Below are 25,393 nucleotides of genomic sequence, written 5' to 3'. Positions count from 1 at the left end.
CAGCCTGCTCTCATCAGCCCATTTCGATTCCCTGCAGAGCACTTTGTTATTCGAGAAACAGAGAGGGAGAAACTACTAGGTGTTTGCCACTGACCTTGTGAGGCAGCAGGGACAGACAGGGAAAGGCCTCTCATGGAGCTGACCTTGCAGTGGAGGGGACAGATGGACAGACCGGAAAGCACTGTGTGTGTCCTGGTGAAAAGTTCTCTGGAAAAAAATAAAGTGAGGAAAAGGGGATAGAGGAGCAGTGGGGTTGCTATTTAAATAGGTTGGTGACGTCCGGTATTTTGTTACCCTACTCAGGCCATATCGCATAGAAAGCACCACATACTCGCTGAAGGAAAGAATGGTCACTGCAGGTCATTCTTAACAAGCTATTCATGTGCCGGAGAAACTGTCCGAGCTGCACCTCACCATTCCTAACAGGCACATGCAGGCAAATTCAGGGAACCCCATTATCTAGTCCCAACCTCCATCTTCAGCTTTCCTGTCCCTCTGCCCTCCAATGAGCCACCCTCCTCCAGCTTTGCCCACATCTCTCTTTCTGCCTAGACCAGGGGTGGGCAAACTTTCTGACTCGAGGGCCACAATGGGTTCTTAAACTGGACCGGAGGGCCGGAACAAAAGCATGGTTGGAGTGTTTGTGTGAACTAATATAAATTCAAAGTAAACATCATTACATAAAAGGGTACGGTCTTTTTTTTTTTTTAGTTTTATTCATTTCAAACGGGCTGGATCCGGCCCGCGGGCCGTAGTTTGCCCACGGCTGGCCTAGACTGTCACCTCATGCCCAGGTGGTGTGGCTCAGTGGTTGAACGTCAACCCATGAACCAGGAGGTCACAGTTCCATCCCAGGACAGAGCACAGGCCTGGGTTGTGGGCTTGATCTCCAGTAGGGGGCGTGCAGGAGGCAGCCGATCAATGTTTCTCTCTCTCTCTCCCTCTCCCTTCCTCTCTCTGAAATAAAAACAAAAAACAAAAACAAACTGTCACCCCTCCTCCTGGTTCCACTCACCAAGAGGCCCTGCTCCACGTCCCCTCAGCAGACCTGACTTCAGCCATCCTGACCCTCTAAACCACCCACATTACGCTTCTTCTTCATACACAAATCAAGTTCCCGCTGCTTTTTTCACCACAACACTGCCAACGGCTGGATGCATCCTCACCAGCTCTGGAAGCATGGGGGGGGGGGGGGTCTGACTTGACTGAATGTGGGCCTTGTAGCACAGGTGAAATTCACATGGGGAGGCCAAGTGGTGGTGGAAAAGCCTCACAGAGAAAGATGGACCTCCACCAAAGCAGGGGAAACTGAGGCAAGGCAAGCAAAAAGGCAGAGTTACTGGGAACCAACTGAGGAACAGACTAAAAAGCCAGACTTCGCCTCGGGCACTGGCTCGCCATCACTGCAGAACCGCTCCACCATCTGACACAGAGTAGCTGCTCCAGCAACAGTCTCCTGCCTCCTCACTCCAAATAAGTCTCAGACATTGCGCAGTTACAATAAATGCTAACCGTGTGAGTGCCTGTGCCCCACCCAGAGCCAACGGGCCCACTGCAGGGGAAGATGGGCATCAACTGCCACTCAGCAGGGCCCACAATGGCTGCTGCGCCTGCACTCGGTCTGGACTGCATTGCATTTTCATCAGATAAAAGGAGGGCCGTTTCAGGAGAGGAGAAACCAGAAATCACCTGGACAGAATAAAACCACAGAGAAATTTCTAAACCATATGGCCTGTCTCAGGAAAATGGACCTCTTCGTTCCAAGGAAACCCTCCTTCTATCCCCATCCACCCTCCCCCTCTAGAGTAAAACTGTCCATCCCAGAACAGAAGTCTGGGGCATAGCCAGCATTTTTTTAAAAAGGGTTACCATTCAATGGGGGGGAGGGGGGGGTCTACAAAACTGACAAAACAGAACACTTGGAAAGACTCCTAGTTTTCAAGAGAATAAAGTACTTTCTAAACCCAAAGAGTTAGGTTTTGAAAGTCGAATCCCTTATGATTTCAAAAGGATTCATTTAAAGTATTCGCTTAACGTGTGAGATGTAAATATCCATCTGAACATTTTAATGAATACTATTAATTTCCCTTCCCTTTTCAAAGTTGCTCTTCCCACTTTATATGGCATTTCTGATAAGTTCAAGCAAGCTTCCCTACAAAGTAGTAATTTTTCATGAAAAGCCTCATGATTAATGTCTATTAGAGCAGTTTAGAATGAAGAAGCATGCAATAAAATTACAATTTGCTCAACTCCCAACAATACTTGCCATCTACTGCCCTTTCAATTCTTAAGGTACCAGCCTTATGCAAATAGGACATTTACCATTAGGTGTACTATAAAACAAATGCTTCTAGAAAGTGCACAGTAGAGGTAGTTTTCATTTGCGCTATTAAATCAGACAATTTATAGGGCAACTTCCGTTTTAGAAGAGAATTACATGTGTGTTCACATCACATCTTTATTTTGTCATCCATCTAGTGATTTGTTGAGGACAGCTGGTACCTATTAAGTCCCCCCTTTAAATGTTGTAGCCTTAATTAGCTACATCCACCTTCCCCCAACATTTCCAAACAAGGAACCAAAGAAAAGGGAAGCTGTTTTTATCATGGATACTTCGAACAATGGAGTTGTAAATGTTAAAATAATAGTCTCCATTAGAAACTAACTAGTTATTCCTTTTTTAGGCCCCTTGATAAAAACAAGATACAGATGGAGTTCAAATTTCCAATCTTTGTTACTTAGGTAATTTTTTAATTGTTCAATTTTTCGTTTCCTGCCTGCTGTTATTAATTAAACCTTCTTTTAAGATACTGCTTGGGAAAGGATGAGGGCCAGTCTCCCTGGAGATAGACTCGGTATTATTTATGCTACAAACTTCCTACTTGGACTTCTGAGCACATGAGACCAAGCAGACGGAGTCTGCAAGCAGGGAGCAAGCCCCCACGGTTGTCTGTGAACAGACAGCATGCTCTTCCCAGACACTGCAGAGCTTCCAACTTACACAATGAGAAATCCAGTTGATCAAATCATTTTTATCTGCCATATGCAGACAAAACATACATTACTTTGATGACAATTTAGGCTTCCCTTCTTTAAAGAAAAAAAAAGGTACCCATTCGTGCATTCAGAACTTCAAGTGTGAATTACGTCAACGGGCTAAATTTTGAGCAAGGTCCGGAGCCATCTCAAGGATTCCCCCTCAGATCTGTTTTCTTAGAGACATGCCCCAGCTTTCATCTGCAGTAAGACTATCTGTTTCAATAGGATGTGATCACTCCTGGGCTTGTGTCTTTTCAATCAGCCAGTGGCCCTGCGGGGTTTAGAGTGGCAGAAAGGAAGTGGCCTGTGGTTAAACAGAGGAAATACCAAGGCATTTTAATAGAGCAAATAGTCTCTTTACTTCCCACCAGGAAGAGCTTCAAAGGCCCCGGGCCCTGGAGGAGACAATGTGTTGCTGGGCCATCAGTTACCTAAACGTGTGGCAGGCCCATTCAGGAGGACGAAGCAGCCAAGACAAACACTGCCTCCCGCCCGCTGGGCCAGCCAGGAGACCAGGAGATGGGGCCCAACAGCACCAGCACAGACAGCCCCCTGGGCGTGCTGGAGGCAAGGAGACCCTCCAAATGCAAAATGGAAAAGATCTCAGCTGCCAGGCTAGCGTGGCAGGAGAGAGGTCGGCTCCAATGGAGCTGCCCCACCCCAGCCAGTGAAGTTCCCACCTTAAAAATCAAGGATGGGGGCCCAAGCTTCCAGAAGCCTACAAACCCATCCATCAGAGGCAGGAGCGACAGGCAGTGAGGAGGAACCAAAGGGACAATTAATTGTGATGGGGTGGCCCCAGCAGCAGCAGCAGCCATCTGCTGGGGCAGGGTATGTAAAAGTTTAGTGACCAATGTGGGAAAAGAGGGTTTGAAATGTTAAAAAAAACACACACACACAACACCACATTTTAGGCCAAATGGAGCTTGAAAAATACTCAACTTAAAATAAAGACTTAAAAAGGCATTAGCAGTTCTTTCCTTTGCAGGGACGCGTCTGTGAGGTTTGAACGGCTGAGAATATGATTTGGATCCTGCTCCACTCTTTCCTGAGACTGTTTTCCAGACAAGGCCAGCTGTTCTGGGGAGGAACCCAGAGGGAGTGTCAGGTCCCCTTCCCTCCCGGCCTCCTCTTCAACCCCAGGCCAGAGGCACCCACTCAAATGGGGATACCCTGCCCCGCTGGCTCCCCACGTCCTCCCACAGTCAACCTGACCCCTTTCACTGTCCGGGGCTCTGACACAGTCTCCACTCTCACCTCTAAGCCCAATGAAATGATTTAGAATCAAACTGATTTTTTTTCCCCAAACTGATTTTAAACGTTTAGAATGTGGCTTCTCTCCCCTTTCTCCTGATCCTGGAAGCCTGTCCCCTAAAGCGATGTCTCTCATCCTCGAGGGAGCATCAGAGGAACTTGTTAAAATGCCAATTCCTGCGCTCCACCTCACTCCCATGCTTGTCCCATTCACCTTGAATCTGCATTTTAACTAGCTCCCAAGGCAATCCTGATGCTGGAAGCCTCTGGATTCACAGTGAGAAGTCTTGTTCGGAAGTGGTTGCTGGTCGCATTCACCCAGCTACATCCCGAGTTAATAACTAGCACAATGCCCCGGGCGCTGCAGGGGCTCGGGGTCGAGTGGGGAGAAAAGGGAGGGCTGCTCAAGAGAGATGGACGGGGGCCAGGAGGGTTCCCAATTAACACTGCAGAGCAGGTCGGAAGAAGTATCGTACTTATAAAAAACGTCCCTTTGAAAAAAAATGTGTCAACCAGCACTGAGTCCCTTCTAATCAAGAATTCAGTAAGGGACACACAAGCATGTATAACACGGACAACATGGCCCCGGGACAGGCAGACCAGATGTGGGCTTGGGAGCCCCGAGCTGCAAGTGAATGAAAACGCATCCAATTCAGAATCAAATAAACATGCCTGGGCCCACAGCCAAGGAGAGTTCTTGGATCGGACTTTATCAGGGACCTAAATTTTAACCAGCTGGAACCTCTGCTTTTCCAAGTACCACCCTATTCCTTCCTACCTTTTGAGATGAAGTATTTGCCTTAAATGGGAAACTTGCACTTCACTGTAAAGACAATGCCAGCATTCTAGCTTCCTGAATTCCTGAAGCAGCACAAATTTTGGGGCTAGAAGTTGTGTTCCAGGCTAAGAGACCAGAGAAGGTGTGCCCCATTTAGGTAGGAAGGTAAGCAATGTTTCTCCTCCCCCACTGCAGGAAAAGCCACTAAAATTAAAACCTGCAGAAGAAGACTCCTAATTGTCTGCTCCATAAACAGGCTCCTCAGACACTCAGCAAGACAAAGGGGGAGGAAAGCCTCAGCACAAGTCATTGACAGAAAGTTACCCAACACAAACAAACCCATCTCACTATGGAAGAGCATGAGTTCAGACCCAGTGTCAATGAGATGCAAGACTTCCCCTCTACAAGTTTGCAAATTGGTGCTTTTGGGGAAAGTGTATTTATTCCTCAAAGAGCAACTTTACCTGGCAAGGGCCCTAAGAGGTTTTTTTTAGTTAAGTAGTGGAGGAAGTGTGCCCATAACTCATTTCTAAAACACCGAGCTGTGTTCAAGATGGTATCGGCCCTTAATTGCACCGCTAATAATGGGGAGGTTGTGAAATCTGACCACGTAAACCAGGCCGGCTCCTCTGAGAGCAGCCCTAAAGGGTGTGTTAGCAGAGCTGCCAGGGGAGGGTTAGCTGGCTGCAGTCACCTTACAAGTCCTGGGAAAATACACATTCTTGCAGGGGCAAGAGTTCCTGGAACAAACGCTTCCTGGAGATCAAGGGGCTATTCGCTTCGCTCCTCTCCAGCACCCAGGTCACGCCCCTCCTTCAGGGCTCACTCTCCACCCCGCTGTCCCCCTCTGAGGTTCTGTGTGGCCTGGACCCGTGGGAAGTCCGCTCCTGTTTGCATCACCCATAATCGACCCTTAGTCGTCTACGTTCACATAGCCCCAGCCATGCTTGAAGCAACCTCAGAACTGAGACCACATCTGTCTGTGGACTGAACACCCACTATCGGGTAGGAGACTCAGACATGAATCAATTACAAAGGTCCCTGTACACCAGCACTTACTGGCCAGTCCTTTGACAGAAATTTCTGGAAGAACTTAGCTAGAGAGGTGGGAGCAGGGAAGGCTTCCCGCAGGAAGTGATGAAGGAGCTGAGGGGGGAGGCTGAGGTGTAACAAGAAGGAGCACCAGCAGGAAGAGCATGTGCCTGAGCCTGCGGAAGAGAGGACATTGGAGCCTGCTGCTCTGATCTCTCCCCCACTTCTTAAAATCTATCACCGAACACAGGCTTTAGCAGAGTCTAAGGGGTTCAGCCACCATGTGCAGGGCTCCAGGCTCTGAGGCCGCCACATGAGGTTAGGTGCCTGCTGGCAGAAACTGTCTGAAGACACGGATGTGAACAAATGCAGATGATGTAGTCTGGTGAGAACCAAAGTGCAAGGACCTGCATGAGAAGGCAAAGCAAGGGGCATGGCATTCTGGGAGGCCTTCTCAGGGGAGGCATCACCTGAGCTGAGTCTTAGGCCAAGCAGGTTCTCAGAGAAAAAAGGCATCCCAGGATCAACTTGCCTTCGCAGCAAAAAGGGCACAGGAGTCAGGAAGCAGGGAGAGAGGGGCTGGGAAGCTGGATATGAGGGCAGGTAGACAAGCTGGGTCAGGGAAAGCTGGTGGCTCCATCGCATGCACCAAAAGGCAAGTCCAAGAGGGAAGGAAGGAGCCGTGCAGGTCGGGAAGAGCCTGGAACCTGGAGATGGCCCAGAGGCTTCCATGCTCATCAAGAAGGGGAGGAAGATGACCCAAGGAAAGTTCTGGTGGAGCCCCAACTAGAAGCTGTGGTGGGAGGGGGGCAGCATAAAGGTGAGGCCCCAGGGGAAAGGGCACCATGAATTCTGTGGGGGTGCAGGTTGAGGGGAAGAGAACACATTCCCGCAGGAAGAGAGAACAGGCTTGGCTCCCCACCGCATGAAAACTTCACAAGCTTTGTGTCCTGACACATGAAGCCACTTGGGCAATTGCAGAAAAACAGGAAATGGGACTGATTCACCTATGCCGTCATATGAAATCCGGGCATAAAATGCCTGGGATGCTGTTACTGTTATTCAAGAGCCAACTATCAGTCCAAATCCAAAAAACCGAGGATCAACATGAGATAGCTCTAAGGAAAACTTATAACTGGAAACTGAAGAAAACTTGGTATCTATTTCTTTTTAAATAAAAACACAGAAGTGGTATTTTATTAAAATGGGAGAGAGTTAAGAAAATGTGATGTTTCACTCTAGGAAGGAGGTTTTAAATTCACTGTGGGGTTGAGAGATGGTAGATTATGGCTGTCTCATAGGACAGCTCGGGGGTTTACAGACATCCCAGCTGCCTGGCTCACACCTGGCTTTCCACACTGTGTTTCTCAGGATGTGGGGCAAGTGAGCGAGAGGCATCAGCCTGTGGCCCTAAAGGGGTGTCAGGTCTTAGGCTCTGACAGTGCAGAGGCCCTCAGGGCACTCCAGAAGCTGTGGGTCAACCCACCCTCGGAGCAACAGCGCTGGGGAAAGTAGGAAATGCCCATTTACTCCCATTTTCCAGGTGAAGAGATTGAGGCTCATGGCTGCACAGGAGCAGAGCTGCCTGAGCACAAAGCCCAGCAGCCCGTGTCCTCTACACAAGGCTGAAGGCTGTGAGTGCCCTGAAGCTGGCCCGCCCTGGCTTCCGTGGGAGGTACGGGGCAGATGGATGCAGCCTCCAGAACCCGGGACCGCGGCGCCGAGGTGCGCCCAGGCCCTCACCGCGTGCCCGTCCGCACAGACAGCACCCAGGGAGCGCTCGGCTGCTGGGACCGGGCTCCAAGCACACGCGTGCGCCTCTCCAGTGCTGTCTCGGACACCTGGCCGAGAGATAAACTCTTGCCTCCCTTTGACGATGAAAAATATCCTCAATTCAAGCTGCGGCGTGGAGTGGGGCGGGGATCATCCGCGAGACTATTCGCAGAAGGGGTGAATGGGGAACCAAAACGTCCCAGCAAGTCAGGAATCGGGGGTGGTGTGAAAGTGGAGTGAGACGGCGGGATTAGAAGGAACAAAGCAGCCGCGAGCGGGGGCGCACCCCTCCCCGGCACTCGGGGTCCGCTACTGGCAGTCCCGCGAGTCTGAAGAGCCCGGGGAAGACGCCCACTCCCGCTCGGGAAAGCGCCCCACGACCGGACAGCTCGGAGGGTCCCAGCTCCGGGGAGCACAGCCCTGAGGCGTCGGAGGTCCCGGGCCAGGAACAAAAGATGGGGCGCCCTTGTCCCACCCGCCGCCCTACTCCCACCCGCCGCCGGGCGCCCCTCTCGCCCGCCTCCGGGAGCGGGACCCGGGCCCGTGGCCGCGTCTCATTAGCAACACAAAGCCGGGGGTCTGCGGCCCCTTTCATCCGAGCCGGGGCTGGCGGACGCGAGCCCCGAGAGGGAGGGAGGTCTGGAGCCGCGGGGGACCCCGGCCCGGCAGCGGACCCCGCAGAAAGCGAGCAAGTCCGCGCGAGCTCCGCCGCCCGCGAGCACCTGTGCGCGCCGCGCCCGCCGCGCCTGCGGGGACCGCGAGAAAACCCGCTGTTCTCTCCTTACCCTCCAGCCACAGGTGTCGGCGCCCCGCGCTCTGCCGGAGCCCCCCGCGGCCACGGCCAGCTGCGAGCCGTTGAGACAGGCGTTGACAGTGAAGAAGACAGAGCAGAGCTGCAGCCACGGGGCCATGGCCGTGCGCTCGCCCACCCCGGCCGTAGTCTGCGCCCCGGACGACCGCCGCGAGCCAGCCCGGAGTGGGCGGTGGCGCCGGCGGCAGCGGCGGCGGAGTGGGCCGTGCCACCGAGCATGCGCCGCCGGCCCGTGCTCCGCCCCTTCTCTCTAGGCCCCGCCCCCCATCCTGAACTCCGGTGCTCTGGCCCCGCCCCTCCAGTCTGGCCCTCCTTCTTAGCTCCGCCCCTCCTTCTAAGCCACACCCCTATGGTCACGCCCCAAGTAACCTCGGAGAAGTTGGCAGCTGCAGTAAAAGACCCCTCACTTAAGGTCTTTTTTTTTTTTTTAAATATATTTTATTGATTTTTTACAGAGAGGAAGGGAGAGGGATAGAGAGTCAGAAACATCCATGAGAGAGAAACATCCATGACAGAGAAACAAATTATTTCTGTAATCACTTTATCATTTCTTGTGTTTCAGGGATAATGTGACTCCTAACAAAATCCAATCATTGTATTAAGTATTTTTCTTTTAAATATATATATATATATATTAATATATTTTATTGATTTTTTTACAGAGAGGAAGGGAGAGGGATAGAGAGTTAGAAACATCGATGAGAGAGAAACATCTATCAGCTGCCTCCTGCACACCCCCTACTGGGGATGTGCCTGCAACCAAGGTACATGCCCTTGACCAGAATCGAACCTGGGACCCTTCAGTCCACAGGCCGACGCTCTATCCACTGAGCCAAACCAGTCAGGGCAGATCTTTTTTTTTAATGCAAAGGATTTGTGCAAGTGATGCCTGCTCCTTTCAAAATCTTGGGAAAATGCAAAGAATATAATAACAGTTTTAATAATTCTATATAATAAAAGGCTAATATGCAAATTGACTGAATAGCAGAATGACCGGTCGCTATGACACGCACTGACCACAAGGGGGCAGATGCTCAACGCAGGAGCTGCCCCCTGGTGGTCAGTGTGCTCCCACAGGGGGAGCGCCACTCAGCCAGAAGTGGGGCTCAGGACTGGCAAGTGCAGCGGCAGTGGCACAAGCCTCTCCTGCATCCGTGGCAGCGCTAAGGATGTCTGACTGCTGGCTTAGGCCCACTCCCTGGACTGCAAGAGGGCGCGGGCCAGGCTGAGGGACCCCCACACCCTCCCCTTTGCCCCCAAGTGCACAATTTCATGCACCAGGCCTCTAGTAATTTAATAAGCACCTACTCTTTGCCAGGCCTCTTCCTGAATCCTTCCAACCACACAGGGAATTGTGGGTATTATTGTTATCCCAGTTTTCCGCACAGGAAAGTTAAGGTAATGTGATGGTTAGAGAAATCCTGGCTGGGACCTCGGACAAATGACTCCCTCTCTCCTGTAGACTGGAATAAAAATAAGAGCAAGTATCCTAGGCTGGGGAGGATTCTATTGGTTAACACACAGCAAGCACTAAATAAATGCTACAATCTCTCATTAACTGACTTGCATAAGGTCACACAGCTGATACACGCCAGACCTGAGACTCAAATTTTGATCTGACAAAACCAATGCTCTTGTCAAACTTACCCTTGTGACGTGGACAGTATCTCTGTTTGGAAGAGGAAGCTCAGAGGCGAGGAGGAGCTAAGATCACACAACTTCTCACCACAATCCTCCTCCCTGCTTTGTTTTGTATATTTGCACTTGAATCCAACCACCATGCTCTTCTCCATTGCTTCCTCCTTTGTCTAGGCTACCACCCCCATCCTCCTCCACAACAGCTCCTCACTAAATCATCCCAACCCCCATAGCAGGGGAAGTCAGGGGTTTTACCATGAATGTCAGGGGCTGACATGAGGCCAGGACCACATGGGTGTTGGTGAAACACTAAGGAAATCATGAGGCGGCGGGCTCCTTAGGCTCCTGAATCTATATGACATTGCAGCCTAGATATGCTCCATAATTTATTAACCAATCCCCTTCTGAGTGATTTCTTTTATAATCAGTGATTCAAAAATATCCTCACACATTTATCTTGATTCAACTGTTTCCTAAAGATACACTCCTAGAACCAGAGCTGCTAGATGATGCACACTTAAAGTTGCCAAACTGCTCAGTATCTCATTGCCATGTTCATTGGCTTTTCTGACCAGGTATTTAGTGGCCATTTGCATTTCTTCCTTTGTCCTGGAGTTTGACTCCAATAAAAGGATCTGTACTTGGAGCTTAGGAGAGAGGGAGGACCTTGAGGGCACTGGGGAAAGGAGGGTGTTTCTCCCTGGGTTTTACTCATGTCACCATATGGTTGAGTGTCAGGGATGCCCCAGCGAAGTTCCCTCTCCCTTTCCAGCCTCCACACCCACCACTGTATTTCCCTCCACCACAGCTCACTGCCCAGGCTGGCAACTGACCGCTCTGAAAGCATGCTGCAGAGCTGAGAGAGCTCCAGCTTCTCTAAAGGAGTGCAGAGGACACAAAGGAATGAACTAAGTTTCCACTATGAGACACGGTCAGAATGACATACCTCAGGTCAGGGACTGAAAGGCCCTCCCTTCTAGGGAGGCCATAAGCATTCCTGTGGGGTGGGGATGGAAGAGACACATACATCAAAGGGTCAAATTTGGTCAGGAAATAAAGATAACAGATTGGCATTAGGCAACATCCTCCCCATTCTGGTCTTCTCTCTATTCTTTTCCTCTCATCCCCTTTATCCTCACCCTTCATGAGGTGCAAAATTTTTGTTGTTGTTGTTAATCCTCACCCGAGGATATTTTTCCATTGATTTTTTTAAAAATATATTTTACTGATTTTTTACAGAGAGGAAGGGAGAGAGATAGAGAGTTAGAAACATCGATGAGAGAGAAACATCGATCAGCTGCCTCCTGCACATCTCCTACTGGGGATGTGCCCGCAACCCAGGTACATGCCCTTGACCGGAATCGAACCTGGGACCTTTCAGTCTGCAGGCTGACGCTCTATCCACTGAGCCAAACCGGTTTCGGCTTTCCATTGATTTTTAGGGAGAGTAGAAAAGAGAGGGAGAGACAGAGAGAAACATTGATGTAAGAGAGACACATCAATTGGTTGCCTCCTGCACAAGCCCTGACCAGGACCTGGGCTGGGGTCAGGAGCCTGCAACCAAGGTACATGCCCCTGACTGGAATTGAACCCGGGACCCTTTGGTCTGCAGGCTTACGCTCTATCCACTGAGCCAAACTGGCTAGGGCTCTTAAGAGCAAAAATAGAATATTGGGTACTAGTTATGGTTATGGGAAATATTTTTTAATATATTTTTATTGATTTCAGGGAGGAAGGAAGAGAGAGAGAGATAGAAACATCAATGATGAGAGAGATCATTGATCAGCTGCCTCCTGCACGCCCCCTACTGGGGATCGAGCCCACAACCCAGGCATGTGGAATCAAACCCAGGACCCTTCAATCCACAGGCCGATGCTCTATCCATTGAGCCAAACCGGCTAGGGCTGGCTATGGGAAATATTAATCATGCTCTGTTAACCATGATTGCCTTTTCTGGTTAAAGAAAGGACATTCTAACCTGGCTGGAAGTTGTACGCCCCTGGGACCTGGGAGTCAACCTTGGATCTGGGAGTCAACCTTGGAATGCAGTTCATTCTCATCCAAGAACTGCCTATTATCATGGAAAGATTGATTGACAGACAACCTTGTTGCCCAAACAACGGAGTCCCACCCCAACCTCCTACTTCCCCATGCCTGTAATCCCTACTTCCCCATGTAATCCTTTTCCTACCCTATATAAGCAACTGGTTTATGGGGGTGGGGGTGGGGGTTGCAGAGCAGATTTGTGGAGGACCTGCTGTTCTCTCATACTGCCAGCAGTATTGGAATAAATCTATATATACAAAAGCTTAAGCGACCGTCCATCCGTCTGACCAGTAGCTATCACACGCAATGACCAACAGGGGCAGATGCTCAGCGCAGGAGCTGCCAAGCTGCGGTGACTTGGCAGCTGCAGAGAGGAGGGAGCCCGATTCCAGGGGCATCAACCAAGAACCGCCCTCTTGCAATCAGGGACCCCTCAGGGGATGTCAGAGAGCCAGTTTCAGCCTGATCCCTGCAGGCCAGGCCGAGGGACCCCACCGGTGCATGAATCCATGCACCGGGCCTCTAGTGTTAATATATGATTCAACCCTGTCTCTGCTTAATTGGCTCAAGTAGTGACAGGCAGACCGGACCCATTGGTTGTCGGGTTACACCTTCAGAATATGTGTGAAGCTACAAGAAGTAAACCTCTTTACTGGGAGCTGAGATAAAATGAGAGGACAATACCGCCTCTCTCCACCCCAGCTTTTATGGACCACACCTTCCTCCAGGCAACAGCTCAGCTGTGTGGTTGACCAGAGAATGAAATATTCCCCAAGTACAATGCATGGTCTACCCACCAAGGCCAGGATTACCTGTGGCCCAGACACAACTTCATTCATTCCCCCAGCCTCAGCCCTGTCTGAGTCACCTCCTGCCTCCAGTGCCTGGCACACATCAGCAGGCGAGAAACTGTTGCTGCCTCCATTCCTGTTTGGAATGAAGCTGGGAATTAAACGGGTTAAATTACTTTAAAATAAACTGTTGACAAAATGCAAATATACCTCTCGAATGCACCTGGAACCTAACCAGATAAGAAAAATACTTAAGCCTGGTTGGCGTGGTTCAGTGGTTGTGGTTCATTAACCTATGAACCACGAGATCAGGGTTCAATTCCCAGTCAGGGCACATGCCGGTTGTGGGCTCCCTCCCCAGTGAGGAGCGTGCAAGAGGCAGCTGATCAATGATTCTCATCATTGATGTTTCTTTCTCTCCTTCTCCCTTCCTTTCTGAAATCAATAAAAATATATTTAGCCCTAACTGGTTTGGCTCAGTGGATAAAGCGTCAGCCTGCGGACTGAAAGGTCCTAGGTTCGATTCCGGTCAAGGGCCATGTACCTTGGTTGCAGGCACATCCCCAGTAGGGGGTGTGCAGGAGGCAGCTGATAGATGTTTCTCTCTCATCGATGTTTCTAACTCTCTATCCCTCTCCCTTCCTCTCTGTAAAAAAATCAATAAAATATATTAAAATATATATATATTTAAAAGAAAAATACTTAATACAATGATTGGATTTTGTTAGGAGTCAAATTATCCCCTGAAACACAAGAAATAATAAAGTGATTACAGAAATAATTTGTATCCTGAATCATTTTTAGCCAAATATAGACCATTTTTATAAATAGGGGTTAGAAGCAGTGGGCGGAAATCCTCATCCATTTTTGGTGTTGTGGTCAAGTCGTGTTTTATGTTCTAATCGAGATATTAAAGGTAAGGATCCCACCCTCCCGCCTCCCCCAGGCTCCCAGCAGGCGAGGCTTTATGCGGAAAGCTGGCCCCTCCTGAGAGCCCAGCCTCTGCCCTAGTCCCCAAGGCTGCCTGGGTGCCAAGCGTGAAGGAAGAGTTTTCCTCATCTCTACTTCACAGCTAGGAAGTGAGACTCAGCCAGGAAGGAGACCCTAGAGCCTAGACTCAAATGACTCCCCGCTTAGCCCCTCTCCACCCCCTCTTCCCCCCACACCCTGACTTTGCATTGGGTGTCCGCCCCGCATCCTTCCCAAAACGGCCTTGGCGCCACCAGGCCACCCAAGAGCCCCAGGCTAGGGACGGGCCGGAATACCTGGGGCGGGCGACCTGACCCTGAGCCTCGAAATCCCCAGACAGGAGCTTGGTGCCAGGGCAATGGCTCCGCATCCACTGCGGCTCATTTCTTTTCTAAGAGGTAATTCATCCCCGTCTCCGTGGTAGCCGCAAGGGGGCGCTCCCGGTCCAGATCCCAGACACCCTAACAATCCCAGACTGCACAAGAGAGCACATTTTTCTAAGGCAGCGACTTTCAACCTTTTTCATCTCATGGCACACATAAACTAATTACTAAAATTCTGTGGCACACCAAAAAATGTGTATTATTTTTGTGCCATCTGACATAAAAATAGGTATAATTTTGATTCATTCACACTGGAGGGCTACTGTTTTGTTGGCTGTTGTTTTTTTCCCCCCTATATTCTAAATTCTTCATTATTTAAGGTGTTCCATCTGTCTCCTTGTCCCCCCAGCTGTTGTCATATTTTAATTTGACAATCCAACGGAAAAGAGGTCAGTCCCCCTGACTAAATAGTCAGGTACTGCGTCTTTTAAAATTCTTGAGGCAGACCGGGTGAACATCGCTGTTCGTAGGGCAAAGCCCGCAGCGCAGGTGCAAATACGCTCTGTTACCCAAAACTGGTGCTGCTTCAGGGAAGTAGAGTCCAGGAGGTGGTAAGAAAACCACGTCAAATATGGGCTTCAGTAACTACGTGGCTTTGAGCAGTTCACGTAACCTCTCTAGGTGTCCGAATTCCCAGCAGCCGCAGGAATGATGTGCATGCAGACCTCAGTGGATTTTTGTGAATCTGAAGTAAACAAATGGTGGCGTGAATGTCACTGTTGCAGGGAGTTGGGTAGGAGTTGAGGCAGCCTGACCCAGGGGCGGCTGGAACCCAGACAGTAGCTGGGGGAGACGGCCACCTCTATCCCTTGCAGGAGCTAACACTCTGTTTGGGATCTACACTAGACTAGAAGGCTTTGGACCATATCGTGTTTTCATTCATTCATTCACTCACTCATTCATTCATTCAAAAAATACTGACGGAGTGCCTAAACCATATCAGGTATTCTGCCAGGAGCTGGGGACCAGTGTGAACAACACAGACACTGTATCTGACAACTCACTGTCCCAACTGTCATAGAACCTACAAGCAAACATTCCCCGGAGACACAGGCACTACACAAATAACTACAGGACCAGGAGATAACTAAACGTAGATGGTTGTCTCCAAAGAAGTGACAGCTGAGCTGAGGTTCCAAGTGTAAGAGCCACTGGGCAAAGGGGAGGGGAGCAGTGAGAGGAAGCGTGTTCTGGACAGAGGGAACAGCATATGCAAAGGCCTTGGGCAGTAGGGAACATGGCATGTTCAAAGACCCAAAGATGCCGAAACCGGTTTGGCTCAGTGGGTAGAGCGTCGGCCTGCGGACTGAAAGGTCCCAGGTTCGATTCCCGTCAAGGGCATGTGCCTGGGTTGCGGGCATATCCCCGGTGGGAGATGTGCAGGAGGCAGCTGATCGATGTTTCTCTCTCATTGATGTTTCTAACTCTCTATCTCTCTCCCTTCCTCTCTGTAAAAAATCAATAAAATATATTAAAAAAAAAAAAAAAAAAGACCCAAAGAGGCCAGTGTGACTGGAGAGAAGAGAGGTGTGGAGGAGTGGTGTAAGGTGAGCTGGAGAGACCTGCCAGGGCAGGCAGGCCTTTCTACCCTGGTTTGAATCTAAGAGATTTGACACTGGCAGCTTCTGAGGTGTTTAAGGGCAATAATGACAGGGCTGTATTTTGAAAAGGTCCCATTTCCCAAGTGCCAAGCTTGTAGTCACATTTTATACATACTTATCTAATTAATGAATAACCTGGATCATTGTTGAAATGCTTGGATTTAATGTCTTGAATACAAAAATTATTAAAAAGCCTAGGGAGCCCTAGCTGGTTTGGCTCAATGGATAGAGCATCAGCTTGCGGATTGAAGGGTCCCAGGTTCGATTCCAAGGGTATATGCCTGGGTTGCGGGCTGGATCCCCAATAGGAGGTGTGCAGGAGGCAACTGATCAAGAATTCTCATCATTGATGTTTCTCTCTCTCTCTCTCTCTCTCTCTCTCTCTCTCTGTCCCTTCCTCTCTGAAATTAAAAAAAAAAGTCTTAAAATAAGTAAATAAATAACCTGGGGAAACATCTAACCCTACCCAAATATTGCAAATAAAATAAAAATGTATAAATTTTTCTTATTGTCACTTAAATTTATTTCTACTGAAAAGTTCTTTATTTTAACAGGCTATTTTTTTAAAATCTTTTTATTTATTGATTTGAGAGAGAGAGAAACATTAATTTGTTTTTCCACTTATTTTTGCATTCATTGATGGTATGTGCCCTGACCAGAGATCGAACCCACAACCTTAGAGTATTGGGACAATGCTCTAACCACTGAGATACCTGGCAGGGCTAGACTATTTTTTAGAACAATCCTACACATAAAATTTTTAAGAATACTACAGAATTCCTATGTACTCTGTCCCTAGTTTCCTTTATTATTAACATATGACATTAGTATAATACATTTGTTAAAATTAATGAACCAATATTGATAACTTATCATTATCTAAAGTCCAAAGTTTATTCATATTTCCTTAGTTTTTACTTCACACATCCCATCCAGATAGCCCATAACATTTACTTGCTATGTGTTAGGGTCGTCTTAACTATGACAACTTCTCAGACTTCCCTTGTATTTAGCGACCGTAACAATTTTGAGTAGTGCTTGTTAGATATTTTGTAGGATGCCCCTCTATTAGGATCTGTCTGATGCTTTCTCATGATTAGGCTGGATATTATTTTTCATATTAATGAAGAGTTATATATGTACAAAGTTTTTTTAAAAAAAATATTTTTATTGATTTCAGAGAGAAAGGGAAAGGGAGAGAGAGATAGAAACATCAATGATGAGAGAGAATCACCAATCTGCTGCCTGCTGCATGCCCCACACTGGGAATCGAGCCTGCAATCCAGGCATGTGCTCTGACCGGGGATTGAACCGTGACCTCCTGGTTCATAGGCTGACACTCAAACCACTAAGCCATGCCAGCCGGGCTATGTACAAAGTTTGAAAGTCTTATTAGAACTAATAGACGTATAGAATAAAACAGTAGTCATCTGACTTGTCCCCTCTCACTCTCACTCCCCAGGCACCCTCCTTCAGCTCTGTTAGCTCTTTGCCAGCATTGGCTGCCAAATTTCTGAATGGTATTCTGATCTTGCCTTTCTTGACTGGCCAGTTTAGACACTGGCTCCTAACTTCCTGTTCTTTATGACACATGAGAATTGTGCCTCCTTACATTCCCTTCCTCTATCCACCCACTAAGATTTATGTTGGATATCTTCCCTAGCCCTTCCTGAATCACTCTGACCTGGACAGACCACATCAAAGGGCTCTCTTACCCTCAGGCCATTGTGGGGCGCAGGCAGGCAGGTTGGGGGAAGGAGAGTGAGCAGAGGTATTTGTGCCCTCAGCTACCTCCCTGTCAGGTTGCTGTGGGGGGCTGAGCCCTGACTCCGCTGCCAGGCACCCTCTCCATTTAGCTCTCTCTCTCCAGTTTCTGATGGCGGCTCCCCACTTGCCTCCTCAGGCGGGGGTCAGGGAGTAATAGCACCCCCATACTGGGACTTCTCCTTCCCTTGTGGTTTCTTTCCCCTCTCAAATAATAGGGGGATTATTTATTTATTTATTTATTTATTTATTTTCAATGACCAGTTTATGTACAATATTATTTTGTGTTGGTTTCAGCCCCTGTAGTTTCCACCCTGCCCACGAACTTTCTTACGAAATTCTCCTCAAATTTTACCCCATTTGAGAGCTGTTTCTTGTTGGGATCTTGACTAAGATATTAGAATTTCAGTTAAATCAATACTCAGTGTTTATATTATCACAACCATGTAGAACATTATTCACCCATAAGGCAAGTAGTGTTGGGTGACAGTGTTTCCTTTCTTCTTATAACGTGTGTGAGTGTGTATGTGCACGCGTGTGTGGTACTTACCGGTTTTAAAAGCATTTGCTTGGTTTCATGTAACCCCCTTGTTAACTCTTCCCACACACCTTCCCCCAGATCGGGGCACTCACTCTCCTCTCGCTTCCCGTTGTTTTGGGAGAATCCCCCTGGAGTCCACGTGCTCCTGCCCCAGTCAGGCCCGTGCTCTCCAGGCCTGCTGCCTGCCCGCTGTCATTCCCTTCCCTTCTCTCTTGGGTTGGAATCCCATTTCCTGGATCCTGTGTATTTTTCTGGGTTTTCTCACTCATTTTGGTGGGGCATATCCCTCATTAGCTTCTTGAGAAAGGCATGGGAGGTAAATTTTATAAGGCCTTGCATGTCTAAAAAGTATCTTTATTAAAGATCACAATTGATTGATAATTTGCCTGGGTACTGAATTTCATGTTGAAAGTAAATGTCCACTGGAATGTTGAAGGCGCTGTTTCTCTACCTTTCAGCTCCTGAGGTTGTGGTTTCTGAGTCTGATGGCCTTTTTATTCCTGGTCCTTTGAAAGCGCCTCTCTCTCTCTCTCTCTCTCTCTCTCTCTCTCTCTCTCTCTCTCCCCCTCTCAGCTTTAAAGCTGCACGCTTTAGCCCTACTGTATTGAAGTTTCACAGGTATGAGTATCTTCATTCATTGTGGCCCTTCACTTTGGAGATGCATGCCCTTGAGTTCCGGAAAGTTCTTTTGAGTATTTCTTTGACATCTTCCTCTCCTCCTTGTCCTCTGCTTACTCCCTTTTTGGAATTCCTGAGTGGGATGATAGGTATCCGAAGTTTATCTTCCAATTTCCTATCATTACCGACTATTTTCCATTTCCCAGTCACATTATCCCATGCTTTAGGACAGATCTTCAACTAGGTTTTTAAACGTGAATGAATTTCCATTACAATTACCACCTTTCTCAATACCCAAAAGCAGCTTTCTTATTTAGTAAGGTTCCCTCTTGCAGAACAACTAGTTCTTGCTTAAAGGAAGTAATTCCTTTCCTTATCTCTCTGAGGAGCCGTTTTCTTCTGTTTCCTCCAAATGCCTTTTGGCTTGTTTGAACTTTTAAAGTGGGGTCAGCTTTTCCTGGCTCCTCTAAAATCATTTTTAAGGAAATGGACGTGCGACGTCAGCAGGTTAGGATTTAAACTGGACTGTCAATGTCCAGAAGCAAAGCTCCCGGACAGGTCACTATGTCGGGAGGAAAGAGGCCCCACAGAGCCACTCGCACGAGACACGGCCAACAAACAACGGAAGCAACGGTGCCAACTCTTAGCCATCTTATTTCTCAAATTATCGCACCTACAATTTTTAGTTCACCTTCTACCACCAGATTTGTTCTTTTTGTTTGTTTTTTCCAGTCCTATCGTGAACGTGAATGACGTGGCTTGTGACATATGTGAATGCATAACATACTGACTAACATTTTTGTATTCAACTGTTTATTGAGCAAGCACTTACTGAGTTCCACTGTATGCTGCGCCCTGTGCAGGGCACTGGGGGAAAACGCTCCAGGTCATGAGGCCCCTGCCCTCCGGGATGTCGCTCTCCAGGGCAGAACCCACACTTCGCAGAGCCCAGGAGCCTGGGGGCAGCCACTGAGGGTCCCATTGAACACATGAGGATGTGAGGCTCAGGGGGCTCCCCGTTTTGCCCAAATGACACACAGCTACTTGGAGACTATGCTGCATCGTGAGTCCAGATCGCCTCCCACAGTCTATGTGCTAACAGGAGCTGGAAGAAACGAGCCATGCCAGGAGGGTTCAGAGGGACAGAAGAGAACCAAGAGGAAGTTGTGTTGCCCCGGGTTCGCTAGAGAAGCAGAACGGATAGGATATGTAGAGATGCAGATGAGGAGGTTTATTCTAGGAATTGGCTCACGCCGCTAGGGAGGCCGAGAGTCCCAGGATCTGCTGCCTGCAAGCTGGAGACCCAGGCGGCGGGCAGTGTCTTTCAGTCCAAGTCCGGAAGTCTGAACCTGGGGGCCCGATGGGGAAGTCCCAATCCCAGTCTGAAAGTCAGACCAGAGGCCCAGACACCAGGGAAGGAGAAGACAGTGCGCTCTTCCTCCTCCGCCTTTTCATCCAATTTGGGGCCTGAGCCCACCTGCCTTTGGCATTTACTCACTTCACCAATTCAAATGCTAATACATACTTTCAAGATACACCTTCATGGACACACCCGGATAACAATTTACTAGCTATCTGCCATCACTAAGCCCAGTTAAATCGACACATCAGATTAACAGAAGCAAAGGGAAAAGAGTTTCAAAGTATTTGCTCAGGCCCTACACCTCCCCGCCCCAGTTTACACTTCAGCAGGGACTAGCTCAGGGCAAGTGTCGGGAACGGGAGCCAGGGCGCACACTATGCTCGGTCTACAGTGGCGGGGAGCGCCTCCTCCATCTCTCCCAGCAGGGGATCCTCACCTTGATTAACTTGCACACCTAGACGCAGAGGGCGGCAACCCATGTGCCAGAGCCTTCTCGGGCACGACCCCCCAACCCCCACTGCCAAGGGAGGGCCAACTAGTGCCCCTCGGTTGTGCAAAAATGCAATGCGCCCTGACTCTGGTCTCCCAACCTAAGGCCTTGGAGCAGGAAATTCTGGAGCTAAATTTCGCTAGAGATGGAGCAAGGGAGTGACAGATTGCAAAAACAGCCTCAGAGCAAAGGCGCTGAGCCAAGTTTAAGAGCAAGAGAAGTCAGCCTCGCACCAGCAATGAAAACGCAGAGAATCCCGAGAGGCCTGAAAGTGCCCTCCTGGCCAGGCCGCTTCCTAGTCCCACAGGAGCCCTCGGAGCACGCAGGTGAGACAGCAGCCCTGCATCCCCGCAGGCTAGTGCAGCCTTGCGGGGAGGGAGGATGGGAAACAGTTCACCTCCCTTCGCGGGAGAGGTCAGACGCTGGCTTCCACTGGCCTTCCCCAGTGCACATAAATATGTGTCTTTAAACTGGAAACCTAAAACAAATTCTTCCTTTGCTGCTGGCTGCCATTATGTAATGTCTCACAGTGCTTCCCTGGGACTCTCCAGGCGGGCTCATTTACTGCCTGGGTTGCACTTCCAGCTTTGTTCATGACTTCCAAGCTGCTTTCCATAAAGTTGAGCCATATGTACGTTGGCTGCACTTGACAAAGTCTATACCTTTAAAAGTATGCATATATCGTCGCCAGGCCAACGCTGAGACTGGCGTGCAAGGCCATAGATTGGATGCCTTAAAAAAAAAAAAAAATGGCCACAGTTCAAGCTCGTTAAAAAATGTTTTTGAAATATTTTTAAATTTACAGAAAAGTGACAAAAATAGTTCAAAGAGTACCCATATACTCTCCACCCAGCTTCCCCTAATGTTAAGCTCTTATATAACCACAGCACAATTATCAAAACCAGACACTTAGCATTAATATGATACTACTGAGTAATCTGCAGACATTAGTGAAATTTCACCAGTCTTCCTCCTACAGTCCCTGTTTTTAAACTAAACTTTAAAATTTTAGAATCATTTTTTACAACTTGTAGAAAAATTGACAAGATACTACAGAGAGTTCCCATCTACCTCCTAAGCAGTATCCCCTTTTATTAACATTTTATATTAGTATGGTACATTTGCCACAATACATGAATCAAGTTGATTCATTATTAATAACTAAAGCCAATACTTTATTCAGATTTCCTTTGTTTTTACCTCATGTTGCTTTTTTGTTCCAGGATCCCATCCAAAATATTACCTTACATTTAGTTGCCATGTCCTCCTCAGGCTGCTCTTGGCTGTGACAACTTCTTACTTTCTTTGTTTTTGATGACTTTGACAGTTTCCAGTATTGGGCAGGGTTTTTGCAAGCTACCTCTCTATTGCACTTTGAGTTTTTTCTCATGAGTAGACGGGGGTTATGTGTTTTTGAGAGAGAGAGAGAGAGACCACACAGGTGAAGTGCCCTTCTCGTCACACCATATCAAGGATCCAGTAATGTCCTTTGTCTGGTCCAGGAGCCAGTCCAGAATCCTACATCGCATTTAGGGTGTTTTTGTGTGTGTGTCTGTTTAAATATATTGTTTATTGATTTCAGAGAGGAAGAGAGAAATAGAAACATCAATGATGAGAGGAATCATCGATCGGCTGCCCCCTGCACGCCCCACACTGGGGATCAAGCCCACAACTCAGGCATGACCAGGAATTGAACTGTAACCTCCTGGTTCATAGGTCGACGCTCAACCACTGAGCAACGCTGGCCTAAACTGCATTTAGTTTTCCTGTCTCCATAGTCTCTTTCATCTCCGAAAGGTCCTCAGTCTTTCATGACCTTGACACTACGTAAGAGTGCTCAAGTGTCCCTTAATTTGGATTTGTCTGAGTTTTTCATGACTGACCTGAAGTGATGAAATTTTGGTAAGAATGTCAGAAAAGCAGTGTCCTGCATCCTATCAGGGGTATGTGATGGCACTCTGTCTTATTTTCCTCTTCATCACTTGTTAAGATGGCGTATGCCAGGTGTCCCTACTGTAAAATTACTATTTCCCCTCATAATCAATAGCTTGGTGGAGAAACACTGAGATGGTATGAATACCCTGTTATGGTCAGATTTTTGCCAGCTAAGTTTAGCATCCATGAGTGAATCTTGCATGCAACAATTATTGCTGTGGTCTTCTAAAGGTGATTTTTCTGTTTCCCTTATGTATTCTCTATTCATTAATTCCAATTCTCTGGTGAGGAGGATTCTCCCCATTAACTTATTCAGTTATTTGTTTACATGAGTATGGGGTCATGAATACGTACTTACTTTGTGGGTTTTATTCCAATACTTCCATTGTTTACTTCATTGCTCAAATTGTTTTAGCTTTGGCCATTGAACACCCCTTCAGGATGGGTCCTGGGTCCCTTCAACATGCTCCCATCAGTTGTTGAGCGTGTTCTTACTTTCTGGTACACAAGATGTCCTGGGACTAACTTGCATTATCCCTGTCCCGATGCTAAAATCAATACTTTCTCCAAAGATTTCGGGTGTGTTTTTCAATTGGAAATCATTTTTAGAAAGCAAAATATGGGCACTAGGTATGCTCATTGCTACTGGGTGCTGATAGGCCCTCTCACCAGACAGAGCTAGTGAATCTGTGTATGCATGTATACTAACTAACATACATATACATACACCTATATTTATCTCTGTATCTGTATGTACCGGGGTTCTCTAGGCCAGTGGTTGGCAAACTCATTAGTCAACAGAGCCAAATATCAACAGTACAGCGATTGAAATTTCTTTTGAGAGCCACAGTTTTTAAACTTAAACTATATAGGTAGGTACATTGTTATTAACTTAATTAGGGTACTCCTAAGGCTTAGGAAGAGCCACACTCAACGAGCCAAAAAGCCACATGTGGCTCGCGAGCCGCAGTTTGCTGACTACGGCTCTAGGCCATCTGATAGTACTTCCATGCCTAATAGTAAAGGTTAATGGAAAAGCAGCCACCAAGATAGGCAGGACAATTAAGTCCTTAGAGCAGTGGTTCTCAACCTTGGCTGCACATTAGAATCACCCGGGAATCTTTTTACAATCCTGATTTCTGGGCCTCATCCTCCGGAAATTCGGTTTCTTTGTTACTAATGTTGTGGCCCCACCCCATAACAAAGAAACAGAATTTCCGGAGGATGAGGCCCAGGAATCAGGATTTTAAAAAGATTCCCAGGTGATTCTAATGCGCAGCCAAGGTTGAGAACCAGTGGCTTAGAGTCTTTGAGAATTCGGATCTGGGCCCCTCCACCAGCTAAAGAACCCCAAGCAGCTGGGGCTCTGCCTGAGGGTGAGGGAAATATTGAATGGGCAGTGAAGACGGAAGTCACAGACATCAATGACAGCCTCCTGGCTGATTCTAGAAGCGACAGTTCTATTGGCTTATCATACACGTGTTTGTTTGTATGTGCTCACCGTTTCCTTCCTCTCATGTTTATTTTCTATACAAGTTGTTGATGTTAGCGTCACAGTTTAGTCTTTGGGTAACAGAATCTTCAGGGGGACTGTGGCTGAATAGGAGTAACTAACCCAGCCGTCAATGGTCACAGTGACTGTGGGGCCTGTGTGTCCCCTCACGGTGGGAAGAGCAGAACTTCCTTTCTAAGATAAAAAGTTGTTCTTATTTGGTGGGTTTACAGAGAGGTTTCATTGCAGAAGAGTTCAATGTCTGTAAAAGGCACATATAGATAAAGGGATGGATTCTGCCGGTTATCAATGTATTGCCTCTCAAGTCCAAATTCAGCCTTTGTTCCCTGATAAGCAAAAATTGAGTTCATCGATTTAGTTTGTCAGTTGGTCATCGATTTAGTTTGTCAGTTGGCACCAGGTTACACATTGTCAGGAGAGGGCGATGGAGAGACACTGTGGGAGGAAGAGGAAGACCTGGTCTCGGGTGTCCTTCTGGCAGCAAGAGTGGCTTTTCCAGCACACGAAGTGCAGGCAGCTTCTTCCCTGTGCAGCTCCTGCTGTGCCGACAGCACCCCCCACGCCAGATTCTAGCCGCTGGCTCCTGCAACACACAGCAAGGAGCGCCAGTGCCCAGCAGCCTCCCTGGACCTCTGTCGGCCAGTTTCATAGCAGAATGCCATCTCCCCCTCCCCACGAACATCTTTCCTCGCCCCACAGGGCGAGGATTTCTGGCAATTTCTGACCACGCAGCACCGCAAGGACTTGTCTATCATTTAGTGAACGGTGCCCTCTTCGACAGGGTCTGGATCCACCTCGGGGGAGGCGGGCTCTTCCCTGGCTTGTCTCTCTCAGCCCTAAGCAGTGGCTGCTACTTATACATGATATTCCTATACTGGAGGCTCAATGCATGAAATTCATGCACTCGGGGAGGGAGTGGGGGGAGGTGCCCTCAGCCCGGCCTGCACCCTCTCACAGTCCGGGAGCCCTCAGGGGATGTCCGGTAGTTGGACATTCTTAGTGCTGCTGAGGAAGCGGGAGAGGCTCCCACCACTCCTGCTGCGCTCGCCAGCCG

General features: G+C 48.3%; 1 protein-coding gene across 2 annotated transcripts in view; it reads right to left on the bottom strand.

Annotated features, from left to right (window-relative positions):
* The window catches only part of IL17RD (interleukin 17 receptor D), a 67,984-nt gene extending 59,103 nt beyond the window's left edge, over positions 1-8,881 (bottom strand). For both annotated transcript variants that reach the window (XM_059663225.1, XM_059663226.1), the window contains exon 1: positions 8,662-8,881. In XM_059663225.1, the coding sequence (XP_059519208.1) occupies positions 8,662-8,787 (126 nt within the window). In that variant the 5' untranslated portion in view covers positions 8,788-8,881. The remainder of the gene's footprint in view (positions 1-8,661) is intronic.
* Positions 8,882-25,393: the final 16,512 nt, after the last annotated feature.

Source organism: Myotis daubentonii, chromosome 14 (genome assembly GCF_963259705.1).
Source record: "Myotis daubentonii chromosome 14, mMyoDau2.1, whole genome shotgun sequence".
Lineage (NCBI taxonomy): Eukaryota > Metazoa > Chordata > Mammalia > Chiroptera > Vespertilionidae > Myotis > Myotis daubentonii.
This window is presented reverse-complemented; position numbering and strand designations above follow the sequence as displayed.